This window comes from Echeneis naucrates, chromosome 24 (assembly GCF_900963305.1).
Source record: "Echeneis naucrates chromosome 24, fEcheNa1.1, whole genome shotgun sequence".
Lineage (NCBI taxonomy): Eukaryota > Metazoa > Chordata > Actinopteri > Carangiformes > Echeneidae > Echeneis > Echeneis naucrates.
The window spans coordinates 8822714-8840580 of record NC_042534.1 but is presented as its reverse complement, the minus strand read 5'-3'; the positions used below and the strand labels follow the sequence as shown (position 1 = coordinate 8840580).

General features: G+C 41.8%; 1 protein-coding gene across 1 annotated transcript in view; it reads right to left on the bottom strand.

Annotated features, from left to right (window-relative positions):
* esrrgb (estrogen-related receptor gamma b) overlaps positions 1 to 17867 on the bottom strand; it is a 31847-nt gene that overhangs the window by 4684 nt on the left and 9296 nt on the right. The window contains exons 2-5 of the mRNA XM_029496410.1: positions 16921 to 17336; positions 12924 to 13040; positions 4418 to 4528; positions 3981 to 4142 (exon numbers count right to left, since the gene is read on the bottom strand). Coding sequence (XP_029352270.1) covers positions 3981 to 4142; positions 4418 to 4528; positions 12924 to 13040; positions 16921 to 17336 — 806 coding nt within the window. The remainder of the gene's footprint in view (positions 1 to 3980; positions 4143 to 4417; positions 4529 to 12923; positions 13041 to 16920; positions 17337 to 17867) is intronic.

Here is a 17867-nt window from a genome sequence, read left to right as displayed (position 1 = left end):
GTTGATGGAGGACATCCGGTACACGTTTAGTGGGGGATGGGAGGACTCTGGCATCATAGATACTGTAGGCTGCAGCAGGAATTCACAAATTTACACATGTTCTAAGAAAATTAACAGGTTTAATCCTTCAAAGTGTATTTAGAATAATGAGACAGGATCAATTCCACTATAACATATTAGCAGCCAGGAAAAAAAAAAACCCTGAAAAAGCCTGTCTGTTTCTTTTCAACTCTTTTTCCACTCCTCATCATTCGTTTCTGTTCCCCAGCCTACATATTTTTTTTCTTTCCACTCAATTTACTGACGCGACTGAGTGACTTCCCTCTTCCCGGCGGTCACCTCGGAGCTTCAGGTGCTTCACCCGATGGCGGCTGAGTTAAGTGTCACTGTGTAGGGTGATTCCCCCTGATGAAATATCAATACTTCAACATACTGATTTACTGCCATGACCAAACATGACACAATATTGGGCCAACTGGAGAACATCTCTGTCCGTCTCTCTGCAGTTATTCCCTCTTGAGACAAAAAGCTAGTTGGTAATACAGGAGTCCGATGCCGTACAAAAAAGTAATTACAGTCTATTCTGGCTCATAAAAGGTAGAAACTTGGTGCAGTAGCGTTGAAGTAATCAGCCACAGCTCACACTTGGACATTGGGCTGACATAGACAATCACTCACTCTGCTATTTTTTTTTTTTTTACTTTTTTGCTTCTCGAGATGAGAGAGTTTGAGTAGGCGTTTAGTTAGCGTGAGTTAGTGATTTTTTTCAACTGCAAAATTTCTAGAAATTCGGACCATACAACACCATTGCAACTCATTTGCAAATAATCCCTCAAAGAAAAGTGATGCCATCTGCTTTCATTTTCAACAGACATAGTGAGTAAACATGGTTAATTAACATATTGCAATGGGTTGACACTGAAACCATCTGCACAGTGTTCTCTGACAGCGTTTCTTTCCCCACCAATATTTGCTTGTTGCAGCTAAAGCTTGATAAATTATTATTTTTAGGAGCTCATTGCACTTAGTCACTGAAGGATCGTGATTGTGGTTGGATATTGAATAAGTCAGTAGTTACTTGAGGCAGAGGCTGTTCACTTTATAGATATTTAACCAACCAAAGTGATGTGGGGTGTTGGTGGGACATAAAAGTAAAATATGATTCTACTTTCTTGGACTGCAACTCTTTGTGTGGCACCCTCTGATATACCAGGTCAAACTGTTGGGCCAGATGATGTTCATGCCTGCATCCAGTTGTTTATTTCCATGCATATTTGTGTTAGGCGGTCCATTGGCCGCACACTAGGGTAAAAAAACTTTTGTTGCTATACAACAGTACAGTACAGGTAGAGATCAGATAAGTAATTGAATCCCTATTCGATACAATGAAGAGAGTGAGTGGTTGGCAGTGAAGCTTGAAGCTGTCATTGAGAGCTAGGTTTAAAACAGACAGCAGTTCACTCTCTATTCATTTAGTATCATTACAGGCCTCCTAAGAGCCCTAATGGGCCTAATAAAAAGACAGAAGTAATAATGAGACTAGAGGGCCCTATATGAGCAGGAGGAGTAGGAGGGGGAGAGCCAGGGGAACGAGAGAGCAAGGAAGTCAGAGTGTGCGTGTGTGTGTGTGTGTGTGTGTGTGATATGAGGAGAGCGAGAAAGTGGCAGAGAAAAAGAGAGGCAAAAAAACCAAAGAGGAAGAAAGTGATGCTCCAAACAGAGTGAACATTAAATACCAGAGGACACTGAATGCTGCTGCCTCAAATATAAATCTACACATGTTGTGTGCAATTGCATGTCTAAGATGGTGTGTCTGTGTTAACAGCTGCACAAATTAGTGGACACCTCTGACCTCCTGACAACCGTGTTACGATACTGTTTCAATTTTCATGACAGTCTGTATAACTGCCTGGTGATGAGTTACAACCATCCACTTTAACGTCTTTAACCCTGTCTCCTAAAAGGTTTGTATTTGAAACCAACATGTGTTGCACTTCTGTTTTATTTTTAAAGCTTCCATCTCCTGTTCTGGCGTGTAATTATTGCGAATTAAAGCTTTGCACATTATAGTACCTCAGAGTCTGTTATTACGATAAGAGCTATTTGCCACAAATATTCAAGCCTTTAAAAATGTGTAACTGAAACTCGATTCAACTTTGCATGTTTCCTCCCAGGTCTGCACATTTAGGTGTTGAAGGACTTTTACATTAATGGAGCAATCTCCAGTAATGACTCTTATTACCTCATCGTTAAGGCCATTTGCGCAGTGGTCTATGAGTGTAATGGTGGGAGTGGACTGTTAAACTGTAGGGACCCCTTTTGTCTTAATCGTTACTTGGTGACACTCTGACCTGGTGGCCCCGGGTAAAATGTCCCTAGAGTGTCACATGCACCTTTAACAACAGGTCTGCATCGAGATCGTTATAGCATACATGATCAATAGTTATCCGTTGAAAATGTAACAGATATCAAGCCCAAAGATATGACAGTGAATTTCGTGAATTTAATCCTACCCTCCCTGTGGCTATGATTAAATTGAAGAATTTGATTGTAGTTGCCCTAGTTGACCTCTTTTTCATTCTCTGAAAAATGTACCTGAATTAGATTCTAAAAAGCTAGTTCAGACATATCCGTGTTCGCAAGATATTCGATGAAAAAGAGGGCAGGGGAAAAAAAAACTGTGCATTTGGGTCAGGGATGCTCCTTTCGTTTTAGCGTAAACTTGAGTGGTGAGACAGCACCCTCGCCTTTTACCCCAGCAGCACTTCGCTGCCTCTTTGGCGGTCTCTGCAAGCATTCCTCTGAGGTTCCCAGGGCCAGTTTGGGATCAGCAGACCTGCACCCATTCCAAATTGCATTACTTAAAGGGTGAAACATAAATCTGATGACAAATCAGTGATTAGGGATAAACCTAAACAGAATCAGATCGCTGAACAGCTGGTTAGTGTTGTGCCAGCTGGAAATAAATCCACAAAGAAAAAAAAAAAAAAAATCTCAAATTGTTTACAGTCATGAAGGAAATGCCTTATTGCTAATTATATTATTTTTTATTTCACTGGACATCCTGTATGTTTCCATTATTGTTTATTAGATATGTGAATCCTGAAACTGTAATCCAAAAAACGGAGACGCATTTGAAAACGTCCTGTCAGATAAAATAGCTGTGCAGTATTTGCTGCATGCGTAGATTTGCACACACTTTATTTGACTGAATCAATGAAAATGCATTTACTTTGAATCTAAGAAATGCTCCTTTAAAACATACTGGGGTCCAAAGTGAGCTTGATTGAGATAAAAAGAAAAAAAGATTTTGAAACATTTGCATAACAAGTCTTATTTAAGAATTCTCCAACAAGGACGAGGGAGATCCGTCAGAATTTCCCTAAATAAATCAATTTTACCACAGGCCCTGTGTAGTCTCCTTAAATAAGTAAGAGGATTGCTTCTTTAAGTCCTGGATTGAAATGGAATACATTGACATCGGGGCGGATCCCAACCCCCCAGACTCCCCCACTCTACCCAGTCAAATCAAAAGATTCAGCTGCTCTTTATTGATTAGATTTTAGAATATGGGACTAGCTTTTCCCTTAGGTGCAGATGAGTAGCAGATGTTAATTATCCTGTGTGTGCATGAATGTGTGTGTGTGTGTGTGTGTCTTGGGTCGGTGGTGGGATGTGGTGCGTGCGTGTGTGTGTGTGTACGCAACAGTCAGTGAACTATTTCAGTAATCTCATACTGTATCATTTCAGCAAATTATAGTACATCTGGCCTTTACCGACAGCAGAAGACCTACGAAATTGCCTTTCAGTCACCAAAACAAACAAATGAACAAAATTTTATACAAATTGTGAGCCAACCTGTTCGGTTTCTTGTTCTACATTGAGTCACCTCTTGATTTTTGTCAAAGCAAGTAGATAACTTAAAAATTATTTGTCAAATGATCGACAGCAGAGTCATCCACTAGCAGCCGTGTCTCTACCTGGGATATGTTTAGCCCAGCCGATGATGACCACCAGCTCGCGGTCGGCCAAGTCGCAAAGCGTAGTCAGGGCCTTGATGTCTCCGTCAGGCATGGTGGGGTCGGGCATGGCGTAGATCTTCTCTGGTTCCACCACCAACAGATGGGAAACGATTTTTGTCACTGTCGGGGAGGGAGACGGATACAGGTAGAGAGATGAGTTCTGTATTGTGCGTCAGTTTCAAGTGACAGCGTAGTAAATTTGAATTGAAATAAAATTTGTAAAAATGACGTTTATCTTAAATTAATTGCATCATTATCTGCGGTGACTAGTTCTCCTGGAGGTGAATCTGACTTTAATATGAGTGAGCACGGCTTATTTTATTTCATAAACATCCCAAGTTGTTAAAAAATATCAAGATATCAAGTTAGTAGAAAGAAACAAAGGTGGGACTCACGTGGCTTTTTGGCTGGAGGGGGGATGGTGAGGCCGAGGTAGGCGCCGTTCTCTGTGTCCAGCCGCCTCTTGTACTTCTGTCGCCCCCCTCTCACCCGGTCCAGACGCACACCTGCAAAAATGGTGTCGAACGTAGAATGAAGTGGACCTTTCTGAGCAAAGAGCCAAGATTCAACTGGACTGTTTCTAATTTCATGTTTTGTTTGCAAGTTCTGTTTTTAAAAAGCCAATTACCATCAGAGCGAATAAAATTGTCACATGACCAATTTTATGGCTCATCTTCGACCATAGGCACAACTGCTGACAACAGTAGCCTCTTTATTACGGCTTACTGACAAAACTTGACTTCCTTGCATATTTGTTGCCTTGTCGTAAGTCTCTCTAACGAGAGAGAATTTTAGAAATTCTTCATATAAAGGGCAACTTTACATACATTAGTTTTTATTTATAGCAGCATATCACCAAACTGTCTCAATAATGCGATAAGGACTTATATTGCGTGTATACTATTTACATTTCAGAACTGGGATTACAGAGCTTGATTTCTTCATTTTTAACCTTTTGACTGACCGTTCAATATCTCCTTGTTACAGATGGAGTGAAAGTACCTAGTTAGTATACAAACGTGACATATCTGGGATTATCTTGAAAGCCATCTCAAAGGACACTGGCTGCATCACATGCACCTTATGTCCGGGATTTACACACTTGTATTAAAAGTTGTTTGAGCATCGAGGGAAAGCAAACAGATTTTACATGGTCAAGTGGAACCGAGTCGTGTGAGATATCCCAGTGACTCACATAAATTCCTTTGATTCCCCTGGAAACAAAAGAATCCGATTAGGATGGTCTTTCAATTTCCTGACACCGACTATCCACTAACCTAATTACCCACCGTGCCCAGAGGGAGCTCATTCTTCCCAGCAAACACAGTGAGATCATTTTATGCCTGGCAGATTGAAGCTAAATCGAGAGCCCCTCTCCTAACACAGCTTTCCATTTGTACGCCTTAAAGTAATCAATAAGGCTTGCAAATAGACTTCTTGTTCTTTGGTCACATGCGGATGTGGTTTTAATTAGTCAGTGAGGCAGCTAGGAACTGGGTTTGCGATAGATGGAGCTTTAGAAGCTGTTTTTACCATTACTCCTGGTTAAAGTAAATTTAAAACTATAAAGTGTACTTCAGGAATCTGCACTGATGTACTCCACATATTAAATCAATTCAATATCTTCTTTCTATTCAATGACACAAACAGGCCGAATAAAGGTGCATGCAGTTAGTAAGGACATTCATTACACAAGCCAATAAGCTTGTGTAATGCAAAAATGTATTGAAAACTTAAATTCATACTCAAGAGACTAATTGACTAAGTGACTAAGTAAATTTTTGCAGCTTTTGTCCCTGATCTGCTACCACCATCCATGCACACATTCACACAGACTCATATGCACAAACAAGTGGACAGACACACAAAAACACTCACACATTGGTCTCCCTGCTGTGGGCTGCAGGGTCATGTGGCTGTGACAAGCGACAAGTGACCAAACAGCCGGAGTTAGAATTCCAAGATCCGCGGGGGCTGTTTGAACTGGAACATCCAACTGACCCATAATTAATGGACGCTGACAAGAATTAAGAGCTCAGCGCTAACCAGTTTCAGTTTACAGCTTAGCAGCGCTGCAAACGGCAGAGACCCATTGCAGGAGGGCAGACAGAATGACAGAGAGGAAAAAAGGGTTAGATAATGCTAAAGAATGGGGGAGTTGGGGAATAAGACAAAACAAAACTGCTGATTTTGGCTGAATATATCGGTTTTCTGCAAGATCTGTGTTTTCTTTCTCTTATTTTTCCATCTGTTTGCCTCTTTTTCCTCTCCCTTTTAGCATCGGGTGTACATCTCCTCCCTCACAGCACTGCCTGTCCCAGCCAGCGCCTGATCCAACCAGTGCAGGATTATCCCCTCCCCATGTGATCCAGCACAGTACTGAGAATCTGACCACAACAAGACAGCTGGATGAGGCCCTTTGTAGAGTCGGGGAGGGGGGAGGAGGGGGTTGTGTCATCGTCAACTCCACATTCCACAACTCAGACCCAAAACCCTAACAGCCTCCATGCTTCGAGACAGTCGTGTCTTGAAGACAGCTTGTGTCTTGGTAGTGAGACAGCCTGGGGCATGGGGGTTAGGTCGGTGCACAGATCATGTTAAAAGCATCCAGATCAATTTTTTACGGTGGCTGGCCCTTCATAAAGTGCGGCAGCCAGAATATGGATACAGCGGGTGAGGTTATGGGGTAAAAGAGTGCAGGGAATGGAAGGTGGTAGAAGTGTGCGAGCTGGATATTATGAGCTCGGTAAGATCATACAGTACAGTACAGTGCGCTCATAATTTATTGCAGACTATGAGAGAGGCAGGCTGAGACATAGAGATACTGCCTGATAGTCCATCCTGTCCCTCTGTGTGTGAGAGTGTGTGTACATGTGTACGGAAAGACGATGAGGCGTGTTTGCATAGGAGCAATTTTTATGGCCACCTGACCCCGGCTTCAATTTCACATTCAATATCTTTATCGACGTCTCCAACCTTAAACCAGATTTCTGATTGAATTGGCATCTTGCTTCTTTCTGGTGGCAGTGTGTGTCAAGTGGATTTAATTAAATCTTATAAATGTATGCTTTTAGATTAGTATTTATTTCCAAAGAGTAATTGGGATTGTGCCTTGTGCCGACATCAAAAAACTATTTTAAACAATAAAAAAAAAAATTTAATTGCAGTCTTTACTTGAAAAAGTTAGATTTTTAACATTTTAGTTATTGAAAACAAACAAAAAAAAAAGATGTTGAAATGAAAGTATTTGTCATATATAACCATTCTAATAATTTTGTATAGAATTACATTTTCTTTAAATTCCATTGAACAACATGGTCTTAAATGTGCTATCACCAAACTGCAAGAATGTAACTCAACGGGGGAAATATATGAATCATGAAGTGGAAAACACAGAAAATAGTGAAGTTAGCTTATAAAGTACACACCATGTAATAGTGAACAGGAATATTCCACCCTTCAGTTTTAATTTATAGATTATAGCATATCACAGCCAATGGTTGTTTAGCTCCTCAAATTCGCAGACAAAGTAACACAACGCAATGTCCTCAATGAGTCAGCACGCGTTCAAAATAAAAGTGAAAAATTGATGAACAAAATAATAAAAATGACATAAAAATAGATAGTCCTGAAAATGTACTCCAAACAGTAACCACCGTACAGTATATCTGTTTCACATAATAAAGATGAAGCTCAGTAGATTTAATCTGGTAAATGTGCATGCTGCTCACAGTGTATGTGTCTAGTTTGTGTGTTACAATACGACCATGTGCATGTGTGTGCGTGTGTGTGTTTGTATCTCACACAACTATTTTCAGCTGCTCACCTGTCATAGGCACTTCTTTCTAGAGAATGTGTCAGAATTGGCTGGCTGGGGAACACTGCCAAAGGGAGATTAGGAGCTCCCTATTTTAGCTGGGAAAAATCAGAGGGATGCAGTGAGTGCCCCCGCCTCCAGTCCCTCATTCTTTACAAGGCTCAAGGACCTTGGCCTTGCAGAGCTACTTCTGAGGGCCGAGTCTGTAAGTCTGCAAAGAGCTGAAGGCACTGGAAAAGCTTTTGTTTGATTGTGCCGAGGGTGGGCTGTAGAGACGGAGGGAGTCTGAGAAAATGGGCAGCGGTGGGAGGGGTGCATCGAGGATGGTGTTCCACCTGCTCTAACTCCTGATGGTCTGACAAGACAAAGCTGGAGTTGTTCACCCATAACCACACCACCCTGGCATTGCTCTCTTGATCATGTTCTACACTTTTCATAAATCTGAGCCAGCGTGTCCATAAGGGGAATTACTGTGCATTACCAAACCACCCTGACCACAAATGTGCCCGTAATCGAAAACATCTGCGCGGCTGGAGATGGGCGGGTCGAGTTAGGATCTCCAGTGTATTGGCATAGCAGGCATTCAGTTTGTGGTGTTTGCACAGTGTGTGTCCGAGTGGGCGAGAGAGAAAAAGACATAAGAGCGAGACGGCTGCCAGGAGGAAACATGTACTTCAAGGTCTGATTCCATGTCACTTGTCAGGCGTGATATACTGAACATGTGGCATGTATACATGAATGTATGTCCTCCGAGTTGAGTTTGCGTGTGTGTGTGTGTGTGTGTGTGTGTGCGTGCATGGAGGGTTGTTAGGAGGTCAGCACTTCGCTAAATCCCCTTCTTCAGAGGAACACGTGTTTGCCTTCGTGTCTGATCTATCACCTGCCAGACAGTGAGGACAGGCCAGAGCAGAGCCTCTGGGTGGGCGCTCACTCAGCTGTAGTCTGCCAGCTACTCTGACACCCCAAAAAGCAAACAAGGCCTCATAGATGTGCATTAGATGGACAGCTTTGTGGTGAGAAGCAAAATCATGTCGCAAAGGGTCAGAGGGCATCCATACAAAGATGCAGCGCTAATGCAGCCTTATATCATGTGGCATTTAAATAGTCGAAGGCACACACAGAGTTTTGCTATGTCTTTATTCTGATGATGCAATCTCAGCGTATAGATTGGCTTCTGATCTGATCTTATTGATTGGCAAAGGACCTGACAGTCTGTGATATTGGATATGGCTTTACTAATCTTTTGTGTATGTGGCTGGAGGAAAATAAGGCTGTAATGTTACCCCGGTAGCCACGTTCGCTCAGGAAGGACTGCTGATCCCTATCTGTGGTCTGGCGAGGGCGAGACAGCGGTGTAGGTTGCCAAAATAGTCTGGCAGCTTGTATTCATCCACCACATTACAGTGGTGTCAGAAAATCCCCACAAGTAAAGAATACACCACAGAAACACTTAGCCAACGCTAAAGCCAACAAGCATCAACTTCAGAGGAGCAAAGGCTTAAGTGTCTTTTATTGAAATTGCTGACCATTTTTGTTCATGACAGAGTTTCAGATGGTCCACAGCGGTGGATGCTTCCGATTCAATAGGACATACTTATTTTAAACATGCTAATTTGCCAACATGATGTTGTGATTACTCCGTCAAATACCCGCAACCATTATACTGTCGCACTAAATCTACAAATCCACAAAACTACAAATAAATCCTCCACCTTCAGTGGGAAATAGCAGTGATTTGAACCACAAAAATCAAAAAATGCTTCATCGTCCAGAAAATTCATGCATCATTTAACACCCTACAGTAACGCTATGGGGGTATTAGCACTACTATTAGCTGTGGGCACTGACTCCTGGCAGTAGTGACTGACACCATACCTTCCGCGAGTTGTAATTACGTGAGGGTTTTTCCATTGGACCTGTGACCTTTTATCACCCTTGGCTGGACATTTAAGGGGTCACAGAGCGAGGGAGGTTTCTTCAAAAAGCCGCCTGTCACTACAATCCACCCAGCTCATATGAGCACTCTGCTGCGGCCTGTTGACTACAGTGGGTTTTTTATTTTGTTTTGTTTTGTTTTGTGACATAAAAATTTTATATATTCATAGCTACAAAATTCGTTGACATGCATTTTGCTTTCCCTAGGTCAGAACAGTTGTTTTGGTTGGCCTTTCATTCAACTCAAAATGTACCTGATGCCACCAAACGGTGGTTAAAAATTGAAGTCAGCTGATCAGTGGCAGGTGTTGCAGGAAGGATGGGTTTCTCCTGCCCACCATCATCAAACCCATCATCACTCTGGCAGCTAACGCTTTATAATTTGGGACAGCAGGCTCAAAGTGATTTCTTATGAAATCTGAGATTTTTTATGATATCTGCAGGTGAATACACACTTTGATTTGGGACAGTGTGAGCGAAGAGAAACTTGTCATGTGAGCCATTCACAAAAGGATGAAATCAAATAATTATAAAATGGTAATCTACAAGATAAAATCTGAATGCTAATATTTGTATGATATAAAATGTCACCCAAGCGCATATAAATATGTACTATCACAATTTTTTTATTTTTTTTTTCTGGAGGAAGTCTTGTATTTGGTTTGATTATTTGCTTTTCAGATTTCTCAAGACAATATATTTCTTTATTACTGATCTGCATTCCTTTTATACTATGTTCATATTCTTTTTCTATGGCCAGCTCTTGGCCACTTGTTATATGGTGATCTCATTACATGAAGTAGGACATGCCGCTGTCCCCCATTGATTCCATGATCAAAGTTCCCCCAGGAGCGTAGGAGACCAAGCTGCAGCACTCAGCCACGTATAAATGTCCTTTTTCCTTTTAATTGAAAGCCATCACTTCCAGAGAATCACCCACTGTGCCACATGTCGCGGTGACTGTGATGCTGCATCTCAGCAGCGGCAGGTGATGCAGGCTATGGCATCAAATTCCTCCCCTCTCTCTCGCTCTCTCACACACACAGAGACTGTCCACATCAACGGCTTAGCTCGGCCCACCACGGACAATGCCCTGCCGTTTTTCCTTTAAGCATGCGCTAATAGTTTCAGCTTTATTTCCGAAGCACCAGTGTATTTTCTGGCTGACAGTCAAAGCCTCAGTGTGAGATATTTAGGCCAGGATGAAGACATCAAGACTGGACACAGGTATAAATAGGACTGTAACAGCAGTACAATGGTTGACCCTTTAGTTTGAACTGACCAGACACCTAGATCAGTACACTGTGACTTTATATTGGTGGAGGCGAACCAACAGCCATAATATGGACTTGTGTGACCACCACAGATCGCAGTTAGATTCACAGTTAACTGCCACTGGCTTCTATTATGAGACGTGCTAGTGCTGGCAGAATACAACAAACATGCATCACCACGGTTTTATTTTTAGGAAATTTATGAGTGTTGTGTCTCTAAGATGAGCCTATAAACAAATTCTGTAAACATTGCCCTTTATATGAGGAAATATATCATACACGCAGTGTGGAAAGGACTGGGCTGGAATCCATGACTTGGTCTGGTCAAAGTTCAGAGATCAAATCATGTTAAATGTTAAAAATACAAACATTTACATGAAGCAACGAAAAGTGTTTTTATGGTGCATGGCTGAAATCTGACTGTGCAGCCAAAATCATGAAAACCAAGCTGAATTATTTTCTGCTCTTGTTTGCAATGAGTGTCTTTTAAAGGAACATGAAAGTCATTGAATTTACAAATATGTGCATCTCATTGTGTGTACTTAGGTTAGACCAACTTGTAGCTGCCGCTGACTGAGTGGATAAGCAAAGACAGCCAACTTCCTGCTGTTTTCAGAACACCTGCATTTACCTGACTTGAAGAAAAAAAAAAACAAAACACATAGCATACATTACCATCACAGCGGTATAAATGTCAGTGTACTCTTCTAAATGTTACCATCCAAATTGTCACAGTGACCAAATTAAATAGCTACACCTCTGTCCTCTAATACGTTTACTGTGGATGACGATGTGTGGTGCTTATTGCCAACAGTGAAGCAGTGAAGTCCCGGTTCAGCACTGGCTATGATAATGATCTTTGCAAAAAACATAACTTTGAGCTCAACTCAGTGCATCAATGTAAACACACAAATGAGAAAAAGAAAAAACAAACAAACACAAACATCCCTCTTCCCATGGAAAAAGAAAAAAAACAAGTAAATCTATTGGCTAGATTTTCTCTCTGTACTCCCAAAGGTCTCTCAGCGGAGGAGAAACAACACATGCAGGAAGTGAGGCGGGATGTTCGGAAAAGCATTTAGTGGATCAATATGCCAGGCAAGAGAGAGGAAGGGAGTGAGACAGTGAGAGTGAAAGTGAGAGAGAGAGGGAGAGAGATACCCTTAGCCCATGGGAGAGGGAAGTCTTGGGGGAACAGCTTGTGCTTTTCAAGAGTAATGTTACACATCCCAGTCAGTCTTCGTAGGAACATCCAACTCAGCAGCTTTTTCCCACCCGTCTGAGTTTAACACCGAGAGGCTCAGGGATGTGAGGAGAGGTAAGTAAGGCATGTGGGTGATGTCACTGGTGTCTCCCTGAGGCAACAGCTGGCTTTAATATCTGATCACTGACTAGTATTTTATCCCTGTGAGACCGAAGATTCACTGTCGTGGAAGAGACAGACCAAGCATTGTCGTTTCTCAAAATATACTAATACATGCTGAGTCCTTCAGTCCAACATTTAAATAAACCTTGCTTATTAGCTTTTATTCTCGATAATCAACTTTCTTTGAGCCTAAAAAAACGTAGCAAAATTTTAACAGCATCTAGTATGTTGTTGAATTGAATTGAAATAATTTAAGGTCTTAAGGTCTTAAGGTCTTTGGTCCCATAGAAGAAAGTTTAATTATTTTAAACAATGAAAATAAGATTTTATCACTAAAATTAATAATTAGTGGTCATTACTTTTATCATCATGATTTCATTTCTGAGAGTAATAAATCAGGGCTGCAACTTAAAATATTTCTATTATCAGTTAATTCTTCATAATGTCACAAAAAATAATTATTATTTTGGTTTTCCAATAAAATGATTATTGAAAGAATCAATGCTCACCTTCTTTCAGCATGCCAACTTTAAGACATTTCATGAAGCGGCAGGCCTGGCAAGATTTGCGTCTCCTTTTGGTGATCTCGCATTCGTTGGTGGCCGGGCAGCTGTACTCAATATTCCCTGTAAAAACAAGTAAACGCGTTTCCATGAAGCACATCAAAAGCGGGGAGTTTCTTTTAAAATGATTGAAAAGAAAGATGTAAAATCCATAAACAAAAGGCACAGACAGACAGTAAGAGATACATGTGTACACAGACACACACACACACATACACACAATGTCCCAAGGTGACCTGTGTGAAGGAGAGGAGTTTAGTGGCATTTTGATGGGACATGTAAAAAGCACCTACCCGCCCCAGAGTCCCACCCCCATTTTGATTCACAGATAAATTTGCTTCATTAATGCAGAGCATCCTCTCTACAAAGTTCAACATGACCCCTTCCAGCCCATCCTTCTTCACCAAAAGGATGATGGGAAAGCTGCCCTCCCTCCACAACACTGGGGCTATGAGAGACATGCTGCAGATTGCTCTGCATAATGTTCTCCAGTAAAGACCTAGAGCTGCTGTTAGATTGGCCAATCTAACACTCCCATATGATGTAGAAAACCTCAATGTATTATTCAAGTCTGTCTCATGGGTTAGGTTGGCTAAGTGCGGAAATATTTCAGACGTAATTTAATCGCGCCCAAAAACAGCCCGAATGACAGACATACTGAATCGGCTGCTACAACATTGGCAGATGCCTGTCTTTCTCACCAGGTTCTGGTTAACAATTTTTTGCTGGATCATTGCATGCTCTCTTCAAAAGTTGATGTGACCCTGAGAATCCGATGACAAATTCTCTCGATTATTCAAATCCCTCGATTGGACATTTAAACAATGTCCTGTAGGTCCAGAATTGTATTCATGGTACCTAAAAACAGCAAACCAGGTGTTGTCTGTTGCAGATCTGCCAGATCTGCCCCCCCCCCCCCAGCCACACACACACAACCCCCTGTCGGACAAGGAGAAGGTGCCAACATTTGTCAGGATCCCTGGAATCGATGGTGCCAGCAGGGTCACATGCACAGTGAGGGGCCGGGGCACCGTGCCAGGATGTTGGCAGAGGCTGCTGCTGGTTTCAGGGTGGCTAAAGTCTTTTAAACCGAGACGCGCTGGCAGTGGGAACACACAGTCGACTGCAGTGCTCATGTGTACATAAAAGTGGTATGCTGTGTGCTAATTCTATACTACAAACTGAGTGAGTGTATATAATCTACTAATACTCATAGTATACTCTGTGTGCAGTATTACACTTATGCAATGGCTGTGTCTGATGATCACCATATGTACTATTTCTACACAAGCTTTGCATTTCCTGTGAGGAAAGTGAAGTGCATACAAAAGGGCTTGTGTGCTTATTTGATTATTAAAACTACTGTTGATTCACACTGAAGTCAAAAGGACTAAAGGAGATAAGCATTATACAATGACAGATACTAAATGTCATAGCTTGTAAACTATTACTGTAAAAATTCAGTTGTACGGGGGAAAGCATTTTTCTATACTACCAGAAAATAATGCAAATAATACAAATAGTGCAAAGCAATGTACTATGCTGTCTTATCCAAAGTCAACGACCTACACATAAATCAAGAAATGTTTCTAAAACGAAGCCTCGGTGCGCCTTTTCTTTTGGTTTAAATCTCTTCCTCAAGCTGTTTCAACCACACTGTCTGTCATCGTGTTTTGCAGCTGTGAGAAGCGTATTTACTGTGGGAAGGAAATACATCCATTGTGTGTGAACTCTGGATGCGGACTGTATTATTCCTACAGAGAGCCCTGAAAGACTTTTCCAGCGCAGCACAAAAGTCGGGGTCAATGGCATGTACAACACTTTCTGATAACAATCCCACAGTGCTTTACACTTTAGCGTTGTGTAAAACTACAGCTGTCCATGATGACGCAAAGCGACAATGAACCATAAGTGCTTGAAATCTAATTTTACATTTTTACTATTCACCACACAGTAAATGAATGTGTGGAACACATTCATGAATAATGTGTCTATAATTCAGATAATTGAGTGAAATGTGGTTTAATTTATATTCTGATTTTGTTATACTGAGTACACTTTATTTTACACTTTTCAGTTTTGCACAATGAAAACACGAAAATTGACCAAACTAACCTCACAATTAATCCGCAAAGTGTGTGCTTGTGTGCGCGCTGGTGAGTGTATATGATTGTGTGTGTATGTCAGGTGGAGAGGTGGGGGTGTGGGTTGTACTGGGGGTCCACAATAGTCTTAAATTGCATACCTCTAAAAGCTCACTGTCGGCATACCCTCTTAGTTAATCAGGTCTTGTGTCCACCTTTATTTCTCAAAGGACATTTCAACCACTCTAATATCCTTCCTTAACCTCTCTTATTTTCCCTCTAAATTTTGATATATTATTATGCCATGCTATTATCCACGCGCTCATCTCCACTCAAGCTGGACCTCTCCTTGTCCTCCTCCTTTGCTGAGGCCGGGACCCCCCTTCCTGATTACCATTCCATTAAAGCAGCTTCTCCTTTCAGTGAATGACCATGTCCCCTGTCCCTTGTCCTGCTACCTTATATTTAGAGGACTTCTTAGCGTCTCTCTCTCTCACTCTCTACCCTTTCTGTGTTACTGCCCCAACAACATGTGACTGAGCTTCTAATTGCCCCCACCCCTTGGGTAGAGGGGCCCGGGGGCAAAGAACAGATCCACACCTCCCTACCCTTCCTTTCTTGACTTTCTCCCAATGAAATGCCTGGTTCTTAATTACAGACACCCAACACTGATTGTTATTGACTGAAGCTCCCGTGGCTCAGGAGCGAATGACGGATAGATTAGGTTCATTACAAGCCTGTCCTCCACAAAAGAGAGCAGGAGAAAGAGGAAGAAGAAGAAGAAGAAGAGGGACTGCAAAACAACACAAAGTCACACATGAGCACCATTAATTGTCTTTAATGTGTGGCTGGCCTGACTGAAGGGTGGGCAGCCTTTAAACTCCAGATGCTAATTTAAGATATGTTTAAAATGCTTTGTCAGGCTGAAAGTTATCTGCATTTATTTTTGCCTTCAAATTATTTAAATGGGACATTTAAGAATTTTGCTCAGTATCAAAACAAGAATTTTGTTGCTTTTGCCGCAGCAGTTTCCTTGTTTTATTCAGCTGGTTGAATAAATTATCACAAAATAATGTTTGAACTTTTTTTCAACATCATTCACAAAAATACGTTTATGGTAAAATATTTGTCTTTAGCTAATTAATAGGTATAAATCGGCAATAAGACAGAAAATGTGGCTCTCAGGTTGTCTCTCAACTTACAGCCACAATAATAAAAAAATCTTAATCTTAAAAGAGCGTCTGAAGCAAACCAGCCAAATACCAATCAAATTAAAAAGGGTAATTAAGGTGATTCAGATGAAGAAGTTAAGGCGTTTGGATAGAAAACTTTTCCCTCATATGCCTTCCCGTGGCCACTGACTCGATTCAGATTTCTCACTCTGTGTCTGCAGTGTTTAATGCTGCAGATAAAAGTCTGAAAGCTGCATATCATTTTTTGGCACATTTTCTCTGTTGATGTGATTATTCTGGAACAACTCCTGCACATGGCAGAGTTGATGCCAGATGAACAATTCACATGCAAACGCATAAAAAAATAAAATAAAATCACAACCCAGAGCAGATTTACAGTCTGGGCCTAAAGCCTGGTGTAGACATTTGTAATCGCTACACTGTATTAGTCCCATAAGAGCAGAGTGTTGGCTACCAGCTCTAAGACGCACGTGGAACTCATGACAATGGTCAACAGTCAGGGTGGACCTAATAAAAAGTGTTTAGAGTCATCGTGGAAAATTGCATTTTTATATTTTGACACTTATGAATATTGAAAAACCTGTAAAATGATTGAAAATATATTCACAAACAGTGGGGACGAGCTCAGGTGAGCCACTGAGAAATGAGAGAGAAAATGGGAATTACCTTGTATCGTCCTTTTGAAGAAGGCTTTGCAGGCCTCACAGGAGGCCACCCCATAGTGGTACCCTGAGGCAATGTCGCCACACACCAGACACAGCCTCTTGGGAATGGCATTGAGCATGTACTCGCACTTGATTGGTGAGTCATCCGCCATGCTGCCGGAGCACTCCTCGTAGCGGCGTAGGCAGGCCCCGCCACCTGCAAGCATGCCTGGGTTGAACATTGGCGGGGAGTCCAGAGCGTGCGAGCGTCTGCCGCCGCCGTTAACGTAGCCGCCGCTGGCGTCAGAGTTGCCACTGGGACTGTGGTGACTGCCGGTGTCGACTAAGGAGGACGAAGGACTGGAAGGCTCAGTTTTGACGTAGGAACCGCAGCTTGAGGACAGGTGTCTGTCCTCAGAGGGCATTCTGGTTAGTAACCTGGATAAACACACACATGGCCAGAGCTGCAGTCAGATTCTGGTGTGAATTCACAGTAAATACAGTTCAAACCAGGGAATACGGCTGATCCACCCATATTCAGCAACCTTGCAATCAAACAGAAACAAATCAGACTCACTGTTGAGTGATTTCCCTGCAGGAACTAACAACGCATCTCTTAAAAGAGCCCAAACAGTCACAGACACTTACATTTTCTGAACACGCAATGGATCATGTAATCTTTTAGCCTTAAGCTTGGCTTTCAAACGGTATGGAAATGATGCCTGTTTACCTCACGTACGAATAGGAAATGATGTTTGAGAGAACTGAGAAACACGGACCTTTGCCATAAATCCAGCATAAATGAGAAAACTACAGTATCAATGAAATCGTCAGCGCTAACAAGTCTGACAAGATGTACTGCATGTTGCTTTCGTCCATCATCACCTGATTATCCTGCGAGGGATTCATCAGCTGTGATGGAGCGCACCGGTTCATCTGAGTTTGATAGATTATGTTACAGACACAACC